The sequence below is a fragment of the Cupressus sempervirens genome, chromosome 3, assembly GCF_028749045.1.
Source record: "Cupressus sempervirens isolate cs-2001-9-10 chromosome 3, ASM2874904v1, whole genome shotgun sequence".
Classification (NCBI taxonomy): Eukaryota; Viridiplantae; Streptophyta; class Pinopsida; order Cupressales; family Cupressaceae; genus Cupressus; species Cupressus sempervirens.
Window position 1 is genome coordinate 184,416,544 of NC_143120.1, and position 16,972 is coordinate 184,433,515.

Below are 16,972 nucleotides of genomic sequence, written 5' to 3' on the forward strand. Positions count from 1 at the left end.
GCAAACAAGGCAAATCAGACCTTTTTGGGTCAATAACATATTTTAAAATGTGCAAGCAATCAAAATAGAACCTTTTGAGGTCAATTGCACATTTTAAGTTACATCTCACATTTTGGATGCAAAGATATAAAACTTCACTTTTTATGTAGCCACATCGAAAAGGTCCACTTTTGATAACCTTTTGATTTAATGACATCAAAAAGGTCCACCAAGTTGAACTTTATAAGCAGTGACATGTAAAATGTCCACTTTTGATAACTTAAAGTCATTTAATTCACTTAAATTTATAAAAATGTTACTAAATGAGTCATAAACAATATTTATATATCATATTTAAAAATATAACATATAAACATCATTTTAAAAGTAACATTTAAATAAGCATTTGATTTAAAAATAAAAAAATAAAACTGTAACCATAAAGTTATATAGTTATATAGTTACTTTTAAGTGAAAAATTGAAAAGTAACTCAACTTAAAATTATAGCATAAAGTGCACTATAGTCACTTTAAGTGAAAAATTTAAAGTTAAAGTAACTTAAAAACATAACAAAAGGTGAATTTAAGTTATATTTATCAAAAAGTGAAAGTCAAATTAAAAAGATGACATCATATTTTTAATTCGTTCTGTTGCACCAAAAAGGTCCACTTTTGAGGCACTAAAATGGGCATATCTCTTGACTGACAATTCCAATTGAGCTGTAGGTTAGACTAAATCGAAGAGAAAAGCGAAAGGCATGACATGAGCAAAACCAAAGGACTAAAAACCAACAAAAGAAAACTCTAAAGCAAAGAAAGGATGATGAAGGCTTTAAAAATCAAGCAAAGTCTTGACATAAAGCAAAACAGAAAAATCAAGCAAAGGCTCAACAGAAAGAAAAACGAAAAACTTGATGAAGGCCTTTAATAAAATAATATGATATATGAATTGAAATGGATCGATCAATAACCATTCAGCAATTGAATATTAGATTCAATCTTAGAGAAATGTGAAACTAGCTTGAAAAAGTTTCATGTTGTTACCAACATTTTGTGTGTAGTGATCCAAATTGATAATGTTTGTAAATACTGTACAGTACTGCAATGACCCGAGCAATTAATGTCTATGAATACCGTATAGTGGAGGAATGATGAGGTAGTGTACGATAGAGTTAGTACGGAACAGCTGGGGTTCGTACGGATGCAATGGGAGGCACACTACAGTGGATGAGTGGATGTACAATGAGGAAGAATTGATGACTATACGGTGATTGGAGGAGCACGTCCGTACGGGGATAGAGGAGTGATCGTACGGTGATAGGGGGCGGCCGTATGAATTGAATAATGTATAGTGGTTGTGTTTTTGGAGTCGTACGGTGGGGGGAATGGTATCTGCACGTACAAGAATGGTAAGTGTTCGTACGGTGGCAAGATGGAGGGTGTACGACAAGGAAAAGTTGGAGTGGAATGTATGCGGGGGTATCAAAAGGGAATCCGTATGGTATGATGAGAGGCCGTATGGGAGTGTCCGAGTATGCTCAATGTTGTCTGGATACTAGGTGTACGGTACAAGGCAATCTCGATGATATCACTTGAAAATGCAGAATGTAACATACACAAATTGCAAATGCAGAGCCAAAGATTCACCAATTAGTACTGATATTTTCACATACAATTAAGTCTTCAATTTTCCAGATACAGACAGAGATGAAGACTGACAGAATAGGGTGAGGGTTGAATCCCACCAAAACTGCACGAGCCAAATAGGGAAGATCTTCCACTTCCGAAATGGTGAACAATCCCGAACTCCAACAGGAATTCACAGTACAAGGAAATATAATTCAAAGCATGCGTACTACAATCTCTAAGCCGTGCTTAAATACTTGTTGGGAAACTTTTCGAGGGTGTGCAAAGATAGCCGACGGTGACACAAACTACGGGAATAAAAATAAAATGGGTCCGAGATATATATAATCAATCGGCCTGTTACAAAAGTTGATTTATTATTTATTTTATAACATCAACATTACAGTCCTCCTGTCCCAAATTTTGCTTGTTCTCAAGCAAATGCAACACCGAGTGTTGGAAGATGTGCTCGCCCTCCCACATTGCGTCATCCAATGGCAAGTGTTGCCAGCATACTAAGTATTCCTTCACAGTGCGGTTCAGTAGGGCTCTCATGTACTTTGAGGATCTCAGCAAGTTCCAAAATGAGCTTTCCTCCTTCATTGAGTGGCGGAAGGTTGGTAGCCACTATGACATTTTGCCTTATGGCTTTCTTCAGACACGAAACATGGAAGTCATTGTGAATGCGGCTTTCCTCCAGAAGTTCCAGTTCGTACTCCACTTCACCAACGCGACAAACCATGTGATAGGGGCCATAAAATCGTGGCTTCAATTTTTTCTTTCCTATTCCCTTTAATGAAGATTGTCAGTATGGTTGGAGTCGAAGATAGATCAGATCCCCCACTTCGAAACTCCTCTTTGTTGTGTATCTGTCGGCGTACATCTTTTGTTGATTTTGTGCCTGTTATAGGTTTTCTTTCAAGCACCTCAGTGTGTCTTGTCCCTCTTGAAGCCAGTCCCTCGCCCTTGGAGTGCGACTGTCACCCAACACTGTTGATGAAGGAAAGGGGTTCGTACCTACAGAGAGCTTTGAAGGGTGCCATTCCGATAGACATGTGGTATGTGGTATTGTAGTAGTATTCTCCCAGATGGATCCATTTTACCCACACTGTTTGTTGTGCCGAAACGTAGTTCTAAAGGTAGCCTTCGAGCCATTTGTTCACAATCTTTGTTTGTCCGTTTGTCTATGGGTGGTAACTTGTACTTGGCGATAGCTCTGTTCCTGCCATCCGAAATAGTTCTGTTGAGAAGATACTGATGAATCGTCCATCCCCGTGCAGACGAAAAACTTCTCTAAATAATAGATCTACAACTTGTGCGGCCTGAAGGTCGAAGGGAATGGCAAAGAAATGTGCGTACTTTGTTAATCTGTCAACCACCACGAAAATACAATCCTTTCCGTTCACCTTGGGAAGCCCTGTTATGAAATCCATCGATATCTTTCCCACTTACGTTCGAGAATTGGCAAAGGTTGTAGCAATCTGACAGGCAGAGTATGTTCGGACTTGTTCTGCTGGCAGACCATACACTCTCTTACATACTGCAACACGTCCCCTTTAAGTCTTTTCCATGAAAACCTCTCCCAAAGACTTCTGTAAGTTTTGAGGAAACGTGGGTGTCCAGCTAGGGGTGAGTCATGTACTTCCTTCAAGATTTTCTGCTTTAGTTTGGATTCTGGCACCAAATATATCCGATTTTTATAGTAGATGATGTCATCCACCACTCTCTACCGATCATCGTGGGTGTGGCCATCCATTATTTCACAGGCAAATGTATTTTTGGAATATTCCACTAACAGATGTGCCTTCTAGTTAGTAGAAATCTAGTCTAATGAGCAAAGGGTGGGTTTCCGGGACAAGGCATCTACAACCACATTGTTTTTCCCTTTCACATATTCAATGTCAAAATCAAAAGCTTAAACTTTGCTTACCCATTTTTGTTGCCGTTCGTTCAAGTCCTGTTGCTCCAGAAAATATCTCAGGCTATTGTGATCCGTATGAACGACAAACTTGGCACCTACCAGATACTGCCGAAACTTGGTTAGTGCATGTACGATGGCCAACATTTCTTTGTCATAGATGGAATATAGGTGTTCTACTAGCATAATCTTCATGCTCTCATAAGCGATGGGATCTCTATCTTGCATCAGTATCGCTTGAATGCCTTCCTCGGACGTGTCGCACTCCAAAATGAACGGTCAAGTTAAGTCAAGTAGTGCCAGCACGAGACAAGTGCTCATGGCCTCTTTCAACTTATCAAAGGTGAGTTGTGCCTTTTCGTTCCACTGGAATGACCCCTTCTTCGTTAGATCTGTTAAAGGTGCACTGAGCTGAGAGAATCTTTTAACGAACCTCTTATAGTAACTGCACAATCCGAAGAATCCTCGCAAATCCGTGAGTGATTTTGGGGGAGGCCAGTCAAGGATAGCCTGAATCTTCTCCTGTTGTACTTGAACTCCGTATTTACTGACAACATGCCCCAAGTATAATATTTCTGTCATACCAAATTCACATTTGGACTACTTGGCGAACAAGGACCGTTCCTCCATGATACTTAGAACTTCATTCAGGTGCTTCAGGTGCTCCTCCCATGTCCTATTATAAATAAGATCATCAAAGAATACCAATAAATACTTATGCAACTATTTGTTGAAGATGCGGTTCTTGCATGATTGAAACGTAGCAGGTGCATTGGTCAATCCGAACAGCATGACTAGAAACTCATAATGTCCATAGTGACAATAGAAAGCCGTTTTCTTCAGATCTTCCCTCATGCAGAGCTAATGGTATCTAGAACGGAGATCTATTTTTGAAAAATAGACTGTGCCATGCAGTTCATCCAACAACTCATCTATCCTTGGAATGGGATATTTGTTCTTTATTGTTTTTCTGTTCAATGCACAGTAGTCCACACACATGCGCATCGTCGCGTCCTTCTTTTTGACCAAGATCATAGATGACACGAATGGGCTAGAACTGGGATGGATCCATCATTTCTCTAGCAATTCCTGAATCGTCCTTTTGATTTCATCTTTGAATTTCTTGGGATGGCGGTACAGTGTTGTTATGATCGGCTTTGCCTCTGATTCCAACTCGATAGTGGCTTCGAACCCTTGATGAGGTGGTATGCTAGGAGGAATATCCATGAAAACTTTATCATGTCTACTTAAAATATCTTGAAGTTCATCATCCTGCAGAGGTGTTCGACGCCCCTTTATAGGTTTCGTTGAGATAAGACAATGCGCAGCCCATGCAACGTCATCGTGCCGAAAGATTGCCTCCATCCGATGCGCAGAAAGTTGAAACTTCCTTCAGACCTTCATTTGCCATCCTTGAGTGTATTCATCAAGGGTCTACATCCACTATATGCCAAGAATAACTTCCATGTCAGCCAGGTCCACTATGAAGAAGTCCTCAATCATCGTGTGATTCGCCATTGTGATACTCAGTTAAGGAACAAGGTGCGTGCAAGGTAGAAAAGTCCCTCTGGCAACCTTGACTTGAAAGCCTGCGTGTGCCTCCGTAGGTCGACTTCTTCGTTTTACCAAGGATGAGTTTATGAAATTTAGTGTAGTTGCGCTACCCAACATCACCGTAACCTTTTGTCCTTGAAGGGTACCCCGTACATGAAAAAATGTGCACCTCAGGCTACCAACCAATGCAATGGTTCCTCTATGTTGTACCAAAGCGGTAGTTCTCTTCGTACAGTGCAAATTGATGTTGGTGTCATTGTGGGGTTGGTTATCTTCGGCTGGCATTTCTTGCTGTTCGTCCTCATCATCGGACATGACCTCAATGTAATGGATCTTTCCCTTTTCGAGGCATCGGTGACCAAGCTTCCAAGGTCCTTTGTAATTGAAACAGAGTTTTTTCGTTCGGAGTTCCTGTTTGGTAGCTTCATCCAATGACGGCTTCTTGGGCGAAGGTTTGTCCCTCGGAAATGTCGGTGATTTTGAATGTGAGTAACTTCGAGAGGATGATAATGATGTCGATGACGATGCCATACTCCGTGCTTTATTGATTGCTTCCAACAAGGTGGCAGGATTGAACCCCTTCACCCAACCTTTCAGAGGTTCTTTCAGTCCGTCCATGAAGAGCACTACCCGCCTTCTTTCGAAAATGTCCGTGACCAAAACAGAGAGTTTCTGAAATTCCGCAATGAAGTAGTCTACTGATCCAATTTGTCTCAGTTGCGCCAAGTCTTTGAAATTGAGCTTCGGATCTTTACCATCAAATTGTTCTACCAATCTCTCAGTGAATTCCGCATAAGTCTTTATTTGATCATGCCCTAATGTGATGGTGCCGTGGTGCCACCATTCATGCACAACTCCCTCCAAGTGCAATGCGGCAAATTTGATTGCTTTTTCTTCTGGCATAGGATTCAGTTGGAAGTAGGTATTGGCTTTCATTACCCACGCTTCCACTAATATAGAACCCGATCCGTCAAATGGAGACATATTTACCTTACTTAACTTTCTTCTAAGATCATCGTTAAAGTATCCTTTGTTTTTGCCTCCCGAATATCAAATTCTCAAATCTGCGTAATCTTTGTAGGATATATCTTCTTCAAGGTTTGCATTCTTCCAATCTTCTCTCATCTCTTCGAAGGTTGGTTGTCTCCCTTTGTGTTGCGCCTCCATCCGTGGTGGAAAAGTCGGCATGGAAGGTTGAGAGCGTGCTGTCTGAAGATTTGATTTATTCATCACCGAGTTTGCGCTATGACCATTTTGTTCTCCACCAACTTCTTGAGAGTTTCTTCTATGAGTTGCTACGTATCAGTGATCTGTACCTGATTCTTGGCAAGTTCCCTTAGTAGAGCCACAAGTTCGACAGCGGTCGATTCTTGTTCATCTGCCATCCGATCAACAAAATGTGTCCTCTTCCGGCTATAAACTCTCATTCACTATCCACAAGCTAGCAAGAACAAAGCGCTCTAATACCACTGTAGTGATTCAAACTGATAATGTTTGTAAATACTGTACAGTACTGTAATGACCTGAGCGATTAATGTGTATGAATACTATACAATGGAGGAATGATGAGGTAGTGTATGGTAGAGTTAGTACGGAACAGTTGGGGTCCGTACGGATGCAATGGGAGGCACAGTACGGTGGATGAGTGGATGTATGGTGAGGAAGAATTGATGACTGTACGGTGATTGGAGGAGCATGTCCGTACGGGGATAGAGAAGTGACCGTATGGTGATAGGAGGTGGCTGTATAGATTGAGCAGTGTACGGTGGTGGTGTTTTTGGAGCCGTACGGTGGCAAGATGGAGGGTGTATGGCAAGGAAAAGTTGGAGAGTGGAATGTATGCTGGGGTATCAAAAGGGAATCCGTACGGTATGATGAGAGGCCATACGGGAGTGTCTGAGTATGCCCAACATTGTCTGGATACTAGGTGTACGGTACAAGGCAATCTCGATGATATCACTTGAAAATGCAAAATGTAGCATACACAAATTGCAAACGTAGAGCCAAAGATTTAACAATTCGTACTGATATTTTCACATACAATTAAGTCTTCAATTTGCCAGATACAGACAGAGATGAACACTGACGAAATAGGGTGAGGGTTGAATCCCACCCAAACTGCACGAGCCAAATAGGGAAAATCTTCCACTTCCGAAATGGCGAACAATCCTGAACTCCAATAGGAATTTGCAATACAAAGAAATATAATCCAAAGCATGCCTACTACAATCTCTAAGCTGTGCTTTAATACTCGTCGCGAAACTTTCCGAGGGTGTGCAAAGATAGCCGACGGCGACACAAACTACAGGAATAAAAATAAAATGGGTCCGAGATATATTAAATCAATTGGTCCATTACAAAAGTTGATTTATTATTTATTTTATAATGGGAACATTACATTGTGGTGACAAAATGCAGGACAACAGGTCTCAACAACCTAAGTTAACAATATGTCAATTGACAATATAATTATAAATTTTACTTTTAACTAAATTACAAATCTATGAAACTTAGTAATTTAAAAAAAATCAATTTACCTTCAGCAACACCAATTTGGAGTATGTTCTAAAAATGGATTGTGACATGTGGTGGCTGATCACAAACATCTATATGTCCTCCCCCTCTTGGTATATTTTCTTGACCCACTCTATTTCAGTGCCAATCCTCTACATGATCAAGTTAAGAGAGTGAACAGTGCATGGGGTCCAAAAAATATGCTCATACCGACTCTCAACTAAAACATCCGCACCCGTACAATTTTTGGCATTGTCTGTGACCACCTATACCACATTCTCACTACCCACCATCTTGATGGCCTCGATTAGAATTCTAGAAATGAATTCGGAATCCTTCACTTGCTTCTCACAATTAATAGTTACACCTGAAGCTTTCCAAGATTTTTTGATTGGTTGAAGGTCGTTCTCTATATGTGTCTTCTCTTGTTGCAATAGAGTCGTACGCAACTTTTCATAACCCGGACTTGTGTAGTCAGCGGGTGATTGTTTGATTGCTGCCACCATTTCCTTCCAATATGGCAATCTCACCAAGTTGAAAGGAAGCCCATTCGCATAGAGGCAACATGCAATAGCTTCATCAACGCGGTCTCTTGCCTCCATTTTAAATGCACGGTGTGCAATGGGCCTCTTTTGTGGGTTGAAATTCCCACTTCTTCCCCATCCTCTCCTGGCACAGGTACTTGCAAAAATGGGTGTTGGGTGGATGCAATTGATTTAGTGGGTGCATGCAGCTTGCTCTTTGAGGAAGGACCCTGATAGTAGCTTTTTTTGATCTATTGATCAATACATCAATAGCTTCTTGTTCTCTTACAAATGAATGTTTTTCTGCACTAGTCATACCAGTACCATTTTTGCCTTTGCACATTCCAAATCCTTTGCTAGTAGGGCCCATAAAATGAAGCTTCACTTAGGAATATGAGCTATTGAAAGGTTTTCCTTTGTTACTTTGACAATAATTGCACTTCCCATAGTATGAGCCACCTCTTGAAACCTGTGATATCCATGTTGTATGTCTCCACAAAGGAGAACCTATATCAATTTTGAATTTATCAGTCTCTTCCCTTCCTTGGCCACCCACTGAACTTTGATTAGCACTACCACCGGTATCCATTCTTGCCTAGTTTTTTGCAACCTATTCTATAAGACAATAAATAATTTGAATTAGGTCCTAACAACTATGAACATCATGCATACAAGTGGAAAGAAGTGAGAAAAAAATGTTAAAATAATAACCCAAACTTGCTTCTACATATCTTTCAAATTTTTTTTTGAAAAAAAGCTTGAAAAAAAACCTTCAAGAACTTGAAAAAAATCATCAAAGTACTCAAGAATGGGATTGATCACTTACCTTGAATGATTTAAACTCCTTTGAGAAAGCTAGCTCTCCCTCTTCGACCGATCCGCTTTGAAAATGCTGAACTTGGCTTCACAATGACAATGCAAACTAGAGACCAAATGAGAAGTGGTTGTAGGTGCAAACAAAGTTCCAAAATGAGTTGTGAATGCTTCAATATTCACCTTTAGGATCGTTTTAGGGTTTCATAGCAAAAATAACCTAAAAATACAATTACATCACATGTTTAATGGGCAACTTAAGTGTTTTAAATTGTTTTTTTTTGGCTTTTCCAGCCGCTGGGACTACGAATGCTCCTAGAAGTGTCCGGAAGCCCTACAGCTGTTGGCCGGAAGCTTGCCGCAGGCTCCCAGATGTGTCTGGAAGCCAAAGACAGCTGTAAGCAATAGGCTCCCAGATGCGTGTGGAAGCTAGCTTCCAGACGCATCCAAGAGCCTGTGGCTGTCTCTGACTTCCAAACGCTTCTGCATCTGCCCGTATTGGATGAGAAAGCCAGGCTTGGTAGGGACAAATCAATATCCTAGCTTAAAAAGAGGCCCATAGTGTAATAGCAAAGACATGGTTCAAAACAACCATACCCAATCTTTTAATATGTTATAGAGAAGCCAAATGGGTATCCAAATATGCAATTTATTTACCTAGTTTTTGGGAAAATTTGGAGAAAAACGTAAGAGGACAGCATTTGAGGGCTAATTGGGGTTTGTAGGCCTAGTAGACTGGGATGTTTGGTTTGCCTTAGAGATAGGCTCTTGATATTAGGTAAACTGGTTATCTGGGTTGTACTAGGGTATTCAAAGCCATTAGATTCTTAAGAAGTCGTTGGAGAAGTCAATTACTTGATTTGGGCAATTTAAGCCTTAAGGTTGTGTTGGGAAACCTTTGGGAAAACACATTGTTTGGAGTATTTTGTTAGGGAACTTGGAAGGGCCCATCTTTCTCTGCATCAATGATGGGTGTAAAGTTCTAAATTTTGAAGGTTATAAGAAAGTTTTAATTTGGAACAAAGGGAGTGAAATTGACAAGGCCATGGGGCAGCTAGAGTCTTAGAAGATGAGAAGTACCAGAGAATTGTAAAAGTTAGAAAAGAACCCAAATAATATGCGTGTGGGGGAGTGGGGGGGGGGGGCTAAACTTAATAGAGAGGGAGGTAACTTTCATATTAGTTGCTTGTTATTTCGCTCCAAAGAATTCAAAGAACTATAGGTAGAGAAACTTAGACAACAAAGACTTGCATGCCTCATTAAAAAAAGATCTTAATTTTCAGCACTCTCACAAAAATGGTGTTGGTGAGTGATTTTAATGCAATAGCAATGAATAACCAATATCTCCAATTGAGTGGTGAAGAAAGAGGGGGAAACAATCCTTTATTGTTGGAGGAAGGTAGAGGTCAATATTGGGAAAGAGCACACATAGATGATAATGACAATGTGAATTAGTTTGAGGTAGAATAACTTGGGCTTTGTAGCTTGTATAACATGGTTTTTTGCAATGGCATAACAAATTGGCCAAGGTCAGGGGGTATCACTTGCAAAACCTATAATGGTCAAAATGTGATGGACTAATGATAGTCACATGGTTTTATTTCTAGATTCTTGGAGTTTGATATAGGAGACATCCTATTTAGATGAAATCTATTCACTCCCCTTTGTTGATTATGCTAGGCATCTAACAAATGAGTCAACATAATACATAGGTTCATCACATGCAAAAGAAAACCCTTCCCAAGGGTAAAATTCTTATACAAGAAAATAGAAAAATCGTTAGTGTTGTTCTTAAGCAACATTTTCATGGTCTAAAGAATAATATAGGTGATAAAGCAACTAATGAGTTAGGTGTTTGCATCCATAGTCGTTTATTAATACTATCAATTCACAAATTTTTAAAGGCATGCAAACGGTCTCATCCCAAGATAGGGATTGCTAGCACCTTCCAACAAAATCATGGTATGATAAAGTGTAAGGTAACCAAGATATTGCTAAAAGAGAGTGAAATGAACGGTGAAATTGAGAAAAGGTAGGAAAAATTAGTACAGATAAAAAAAAGTCTGTGTAAATGGAAGGAGGAAGGAACTAATTGCTATTGGAAAACATAATCGGAAATGTTTTTGGAAGGAATTACAGCAACAGAGAAACAAGATTGAAAATAGTATTATGCAAGCTCAATGCTGGAAGCATAGATCAAAATCTTGCCGAGAAGTGGCAGAGAATTCTGCTTCTCATGAGAAGTTTTAAAAAATGAGAAAACTTATTGTGGCATACTTCTCCCGAGAAGTTGAAAAAATCTCACAGGCAGCACCAGAAAAACTGGTACACCCAGCGAGTTACCATTCAGATGCCTGTTACCTAAATTTTACTCCCAATTCAAGTCAGGTAGATACTTAGTCATGTCAAAATCAGAAGGTGCATTTCCATCTCATGTGCTTTTGAATTCAAATGCAACAACTTTGAAGTTTTATACAAGTTAGACTCATTACATTTGATGAAGGAAAGAATATAACATAGATATAATATTTGTACGATTCTTTTCTGAAAATGTATTTTCTTATTCATCAAAGTATTGTACAAATGCTTTACACAAGCCGTGAAACTAGCTAAGAATGCAATTGTTACCCAAAATATCCACTTCTATGCAATTTTTTTCCTCATTTACCAGGTACTTTTGTTTAGGCCCGGACCCTGATACTGGTACAGTTTTGGTACTGGTTCTTCCGGGGTACTTCATGGGTTCTCTGTGGGTCCTTCATCAAAGGATACACAACAAATGTGGGCACCCAGGAAGTACCCCAAGGCAGTAGGTTAGTTTATGTATGTATTTCTGATTTGTTCATTAGCATGCTCTTTGCATCAGCTTTAGATAGTGTCTTGCAACAGCTTGCTAATATTATTCAAGTTAAAATTGGTCTATGTAATGCCCTTAGTTTATGACAGTAGTGAACAGCAACCTACTTTGATTCATTTGATGGTCATGGATTGATTTTTTTTAATTTGAAGAAATGAGTATATTACTGTTGATAAATTTGTATAACCCAGCCAATAGTTATGTTTGTTGATCATGTTTGAATTGATGTCAATTTGTAATGCATGTAATCTGAAACTATATTAGTAATACAATTATTTATTTATAATTTTATTGGCGAATATGGATTTATGAGCATCACTCTTCTTTTTCTATATGTAGCTTTGATGTTGAAAATAAATACATGCATATATGGACAAACCCGAATCCGCAAGGGGGGAAAAATTGTCATACCCACGTACCCGAACCAGAACCTGAATCGGCAACTTAGTTTTTTTTCTAAAAGTTTATATTCAAAGAAAGGTAGATTTCTTACTGCTATACTTCACTCATTGATATTCAAGTATTCAAAAGAAATAGATTACTGAAATGGAAAACTAAGAAGGTATTATTGATGTTCAACATGAATGTCATACATTTTGTGTTTACACACAAAGGGGTCGAGTAATCTTTTGAATGTCAATTAATCCTCTAAAACAGACTATGAGAGTAGCCTTAATTTCACTGATATTTTCTGTTCTACACAAGTGAAAAATATAAAGGAAAATAAAGTGTATATTAGGTGGGTCAAAGGAAACCAGTTGTTGCCTGTTATGATTAGTTGTGGTGTCCTGTCAACTACCTCGAGTCATGTGTCCTCCAACCCTTTCTGTCTTTGCATCCTACATACATAAGAAAAGGAGTTAGATCCAATGGATCTAAGCAATACTGGAAGTACCTCACCTCATGCATACACACCCTACTCCACTGTCATGTTTCACATTTGCATAGAACAACAAAAACATCAGCGTAAAGTAAGAAACATTATGAACCACAACTGAACTACATTTTTCTAATGTGTTTTCTTTATGTGCAAGTAATCTTACTTCACATTGATATGTGGATGTAAAAGGGCCCCCACAAGGGTTCAAGCTTAGTATATCCTTGAGAAGTATGATTACAGGTGATGAAGAAAACAAAGGAAAACAAGTTGCAAAGTACTAACTAAATATAAGCATTTAAAGGGACAAATGGCATTACATTTGAAGCCTTTTGTTTCAAGAGGTTAGGTCATCAAAGCATTCACAGATCAACAAATAAGTATGCGAACACATTGCAAAGAAATCAAAAGACAGAAATGTGCAGAGTTAGAGGTGTGAAGGCTGATAGAAGACAAATATGGATGTGGCTATCCTCCCTACAAACTGTACAGTTGACCAATTTTCAAAAAATTGAAAACATCATGGATTTTTCCAAAAATTTCAGCATTTGATCTTCATGATCTGCATAATTTGTAGTAGAAAACAACAAAAAAATTGGAAAAAAATCACTAAATTTTCGTGAATCTGAAAAATAAAAAAGTTTTGACTTTGTTGCCTTTAGTGCATTTTGTTTGGAGATTAGCCTGTCCTGACAAATATTGCTAAAATTGTAAACACATTCAATGGTCTGATATCCACACAATGCTTCTGGAACTGGATGCTTTTTGTCCAAAAAAATTCAAAGATCATGCAGCTAATTGATATGACTGGACACGAGAATGTTCCTACACCACTCTTTTAAAAGCATTTGTGCTACCAAGGTCTATACTGCATCAGAAGGATATTAAACATGGAATATATTGTGACCTGGGCTCTCAAATTGATGATTTCCAAAATGACATTGAAATAATTTCTCTTCTAAAATTTTGTCTGATGAGAAGGAAACTTGCTTTATAGGATGCCTTTCAACATGCATTATGTCTCAAATAAGCTTTACTCGGTTTCAACAAAATATGCACGACAAAGTTAGCCTTCGAGAGTGGCAAGTGTTTTGGAAATAAATCATGATAATTGAAAAACATAAAACCTTATGCAGACGTGAGTTTCTTCCTGCTGTATTTGTAATTACTGCTTGGAGCGTGTGACACAAATGTAGATTCATCAGTAGGTCGGCCAAAGTCAGGATAATTTTGTTATTTGAAAAAAGAAAATGAATAAGATCTCATCCAGGACAGCAAATCACTTTGATGGAGATCTTTGCCGAATCCTTTCTACTGTGTATTATAAGACTTGCCTTTACCAGAATACATGTACAGAGTGCATCTTTGAAGGTGCAGGGAATTGCATCTTAAAGTTTTAAAAAATCAGTATAGAAATACAGCCCCCTACCATGGCCACACCGTTTCTTAAGCTGGATACATTCTCTCAGAACATGTAAAACTCTGTCATGTCTGGTGACTAGTAAATGCAAGTAATCACACATATTGCTTGCTTTGCGTCAGTAATCTGAAGATTCATATTGCCTCTATTACAGATAGTGGTAATTACAATAATATTTTTCTTGACAGCTGTTATATATATACTCGAATTTTTTTTTGTTACGAGTTCAAACATGGACCAGGAAACTAATTTATGTACAGAAAAATCTAATCTAAGCACCGTGGAAAAGCTCCTAATTCCATGTCGTATCTTTATTTTTTATTTTTTTTATTGAAGTGGTTCCTATTAAAATGATGGTTCGCTCAACTCTATAGTTTCTCAAGTTAAAAGGTGGCCCCGAATAAAACAGGAATATAATTCTGATGACTGTACCCGTGAATGTGTTTTTTTGCAGGGTGCAAGAACCATGTAAGGACATGGATCTAGCTAAGCTCAAGCAAAAACGATATGATTCTCTATTTTCAAAAAGAAAAGGCAATGCCACTGGGGGGACTTTGTATGATGAGTTTGTTATCTATGATGTGAGGCAAGCAATAGTTAGATATATAGTCCATTACAGAACAGTAGGTCTTGATTCAGGATCACTGAATCCTCAGACAATGCAACTTCAGAATCAGAACCTTGTCCGCATTCCCTATGAGCTGTCAACAAGCTTCACAGGATATAATGATTCTGAATGTCATTTTCGGTTGGCAGAGTCCCAATTTTTCAGAATGTCCAAGAGGAGTGAATACAAGGTAAAAATGTCGCAATAGAATGCTTTTCAAATTCAGGGTGTAGTGTTTTGATGTTTTGTATTAATGATATAATCATCATTATGTTAATCACAGCATGACACAGTTGTCTGACAAAAGGTGTACGTGTCATTGCATTTCTTCCATAAGCTTTAAATTTGTTAATATTTTCTCCCCAGATACGTAGAAATTAGCTTATATCCAGGACATAGCATTTTTCATTATTCAGAAAACTGAAACCTAAATGAAAATAATCAAGAGAAAACTTCATTATACCATCTAATTCTGATGGTTGCAGGTGGTAAAAGTGGAGCTCATCCTGAACATAGCATTAACTAAAAGCTACGAGACGGCCAAGCAAAAAATCCTAGAATCTAAAAAACCTGTGGAGGAGATGCTTGTGTTCCATGGCACTGATAAGAATGCAATTGAAAAAATTGTGGAAGAAGGATTTAAGATAGGAGGAGATGGGATACCAGTTAGAAATGGCCATGCATATGGCTCAGGAGTATACACCGCAACAGATCCTTCCATCTCAATACCATACGCCAAGGGACTGAACATGCTGCTTCTTTCTCTCGCACTTATTGGGAAGGAAGGGTCTGACTACAAAACAGGTGCGACGAAGGATATTTTTGTTCTTGACAAGACCGAATATCTCCTTCCTAAATATATTGTTCATTTTGAAATGAAATAGCAATTTCTCTGAAGAGCTGAGGCTGCTTATAATCCCAGCTAGTTTATGTATATTAATTATGAAATTTTCATGAGTTTCCATGATGTTGAACAATTGAGAAAAATCTATGAAAATTTCTTTTTTGAATGCGGATTTATTTCCATAACAATATACTTCACAGGGGATCAAAATCAAACAATAAGGATGTAGGATGTTGATCCTAAGGTCAATGGCAATCCTGCACGTATTAGTCAGTTTAACCGATCATAATACCATTGTTCCTATATCATGTATATTTGCAAGGAGATGAAAAGGAATTTTGCCACTTCTATTTTGTAGTTATCACACGACTCTTATAATGGTCCTGTTAAACGCATAACTTCAACCTTGTTCCCTAAATAGCAAAAAAGCTGTTACCTGGCATATCTCATATGTAAGTGCATGTTCTGTTTTGCATTCAATAAATATCTATTGAATAGGTGAAAATTTACTTGGAAATGACACTAAAAGTTGCATTATTTATTTTCCTTAATCACAGTTTATAAAAGATTTGGCCTACCTTCGAAACTCAGCCAATTTTTATTTCTGTTTCTCTAGTTTGCGCCAGGAATTGCTCTAAAATGATTTATCGAGTCTATTTACCAATAGTTATGTACACGGTGGAAGATTATAAAGGTTCTCTAGTAAGCGCAATCCAAGAATAATTAACTACTGCATACTTGTTAAAATCATTTTGTCTGTAAGAGGAAACATTATGAAGTTTGCAGAAGTAATTGATGTTTGCGCGAGTCTCAAATCTGGTTGTGCAATCACTGTCGGAGTCTTTCCCGGCTTCTCTTACATCATGAAGAACATGATGTATCCCGATGTCATTAGGATGTCTTTATCGCTTATCTATAAGAATAATGTGGAAGTATGGATAAGCCACCTGCATTACTTGACGCACGATATCAACTAATACCATCTCAAAGCTGACGAAGTTACAATTTACGGGGGCTTCTTTCGAAGAATGTATTATTGCATAATTTGATCAATATGAGGAGGAAGAAAATATAGTTAAGTGCGTTAAATAGTTTATAAATGGTTTCTGACCGCTTGCTTTCATTTAATGTGAATGGCATGGTCGTAGGCAACCACCAAGATGATCGTCAATAGCAACAACATGAAGTAGTGGGAAATAAATTCACGCCCACGGTTTTTTATAGTGGCATCTTCTATCCAATTTTTTTTTGATGAATAGTCTTTTTTAATTAATAAAAGTTACTAAGATTACAATTTACAAAAAAAGGGCCGAAGGATACAAGATCACTCCGCGAATAAGTTCACACGGTCGAAGCTGGAAAAAACAACATGGCCTCAGCTAGAAACTATTAACTATTCATAAAATAAAGAAAAACTTTAGGCTGCCAAGGCAGTATCA

The 16,972-nt window shown here is 38.3% G+C and overlaps 2 protein-coding genes across 5 annotated transcripts in view; one reads left to right on the forward strand and one right to left on the reverse strand.

Annotated features, from left to right (window-relative positions):
• Positions 1 to 15,894, forward strand: part of LOC149565404 (uncharacterized) — a 137,040-nt gene extending 121,146 nt beyond the window's left edge. For all 3 annotated transcript variants that reach the window (XM_089818911.1, XM_089818912.1, XM_089818913.1), the window contains 2 exons: positions 14,537 to 14,879; positions 15,175 to 15,894. In XM_089818911.1, the coding sequence (XP_089675037.1) occupies positions 14,537 to 14,879; positions 15,175 to 15,573 (742 nt within the window). In that variant the 3' untranslated portion in view covers positions 15,574 to 15,894. The remainder of the gene's footprint in view (positions 1 to 14,536; positions 14,880 to 15,174) is intronic.
• The window catches only part of LOC149565405 (uncharacterized), a 106,645-nt gene extending 90,248 nt beyond the window's left edge, over positions 1 to 16,397 (reverse strand). The window contains exons 1-2 of one of the 2 annotated variants that reach the window (XM_089818915.1): positions 16,272 to 16,397; positions 12,551 to 12,624 (exon numbers count right to left, since the gene is read on the reverse strand). The gene's annotated coding sequence lies outside the window, so the exon portion shown is untranslated. Of the gene's footprint in view, positions 1 to 12,550; positions 12,625 to 16,111 lie in introns of both variants that reach the window. The other variant, XM_089818914.1, reaches the window with a different exon arrangement.
• Positions 16,398 to 16,972: the final 575 nt, after the last annotated feature.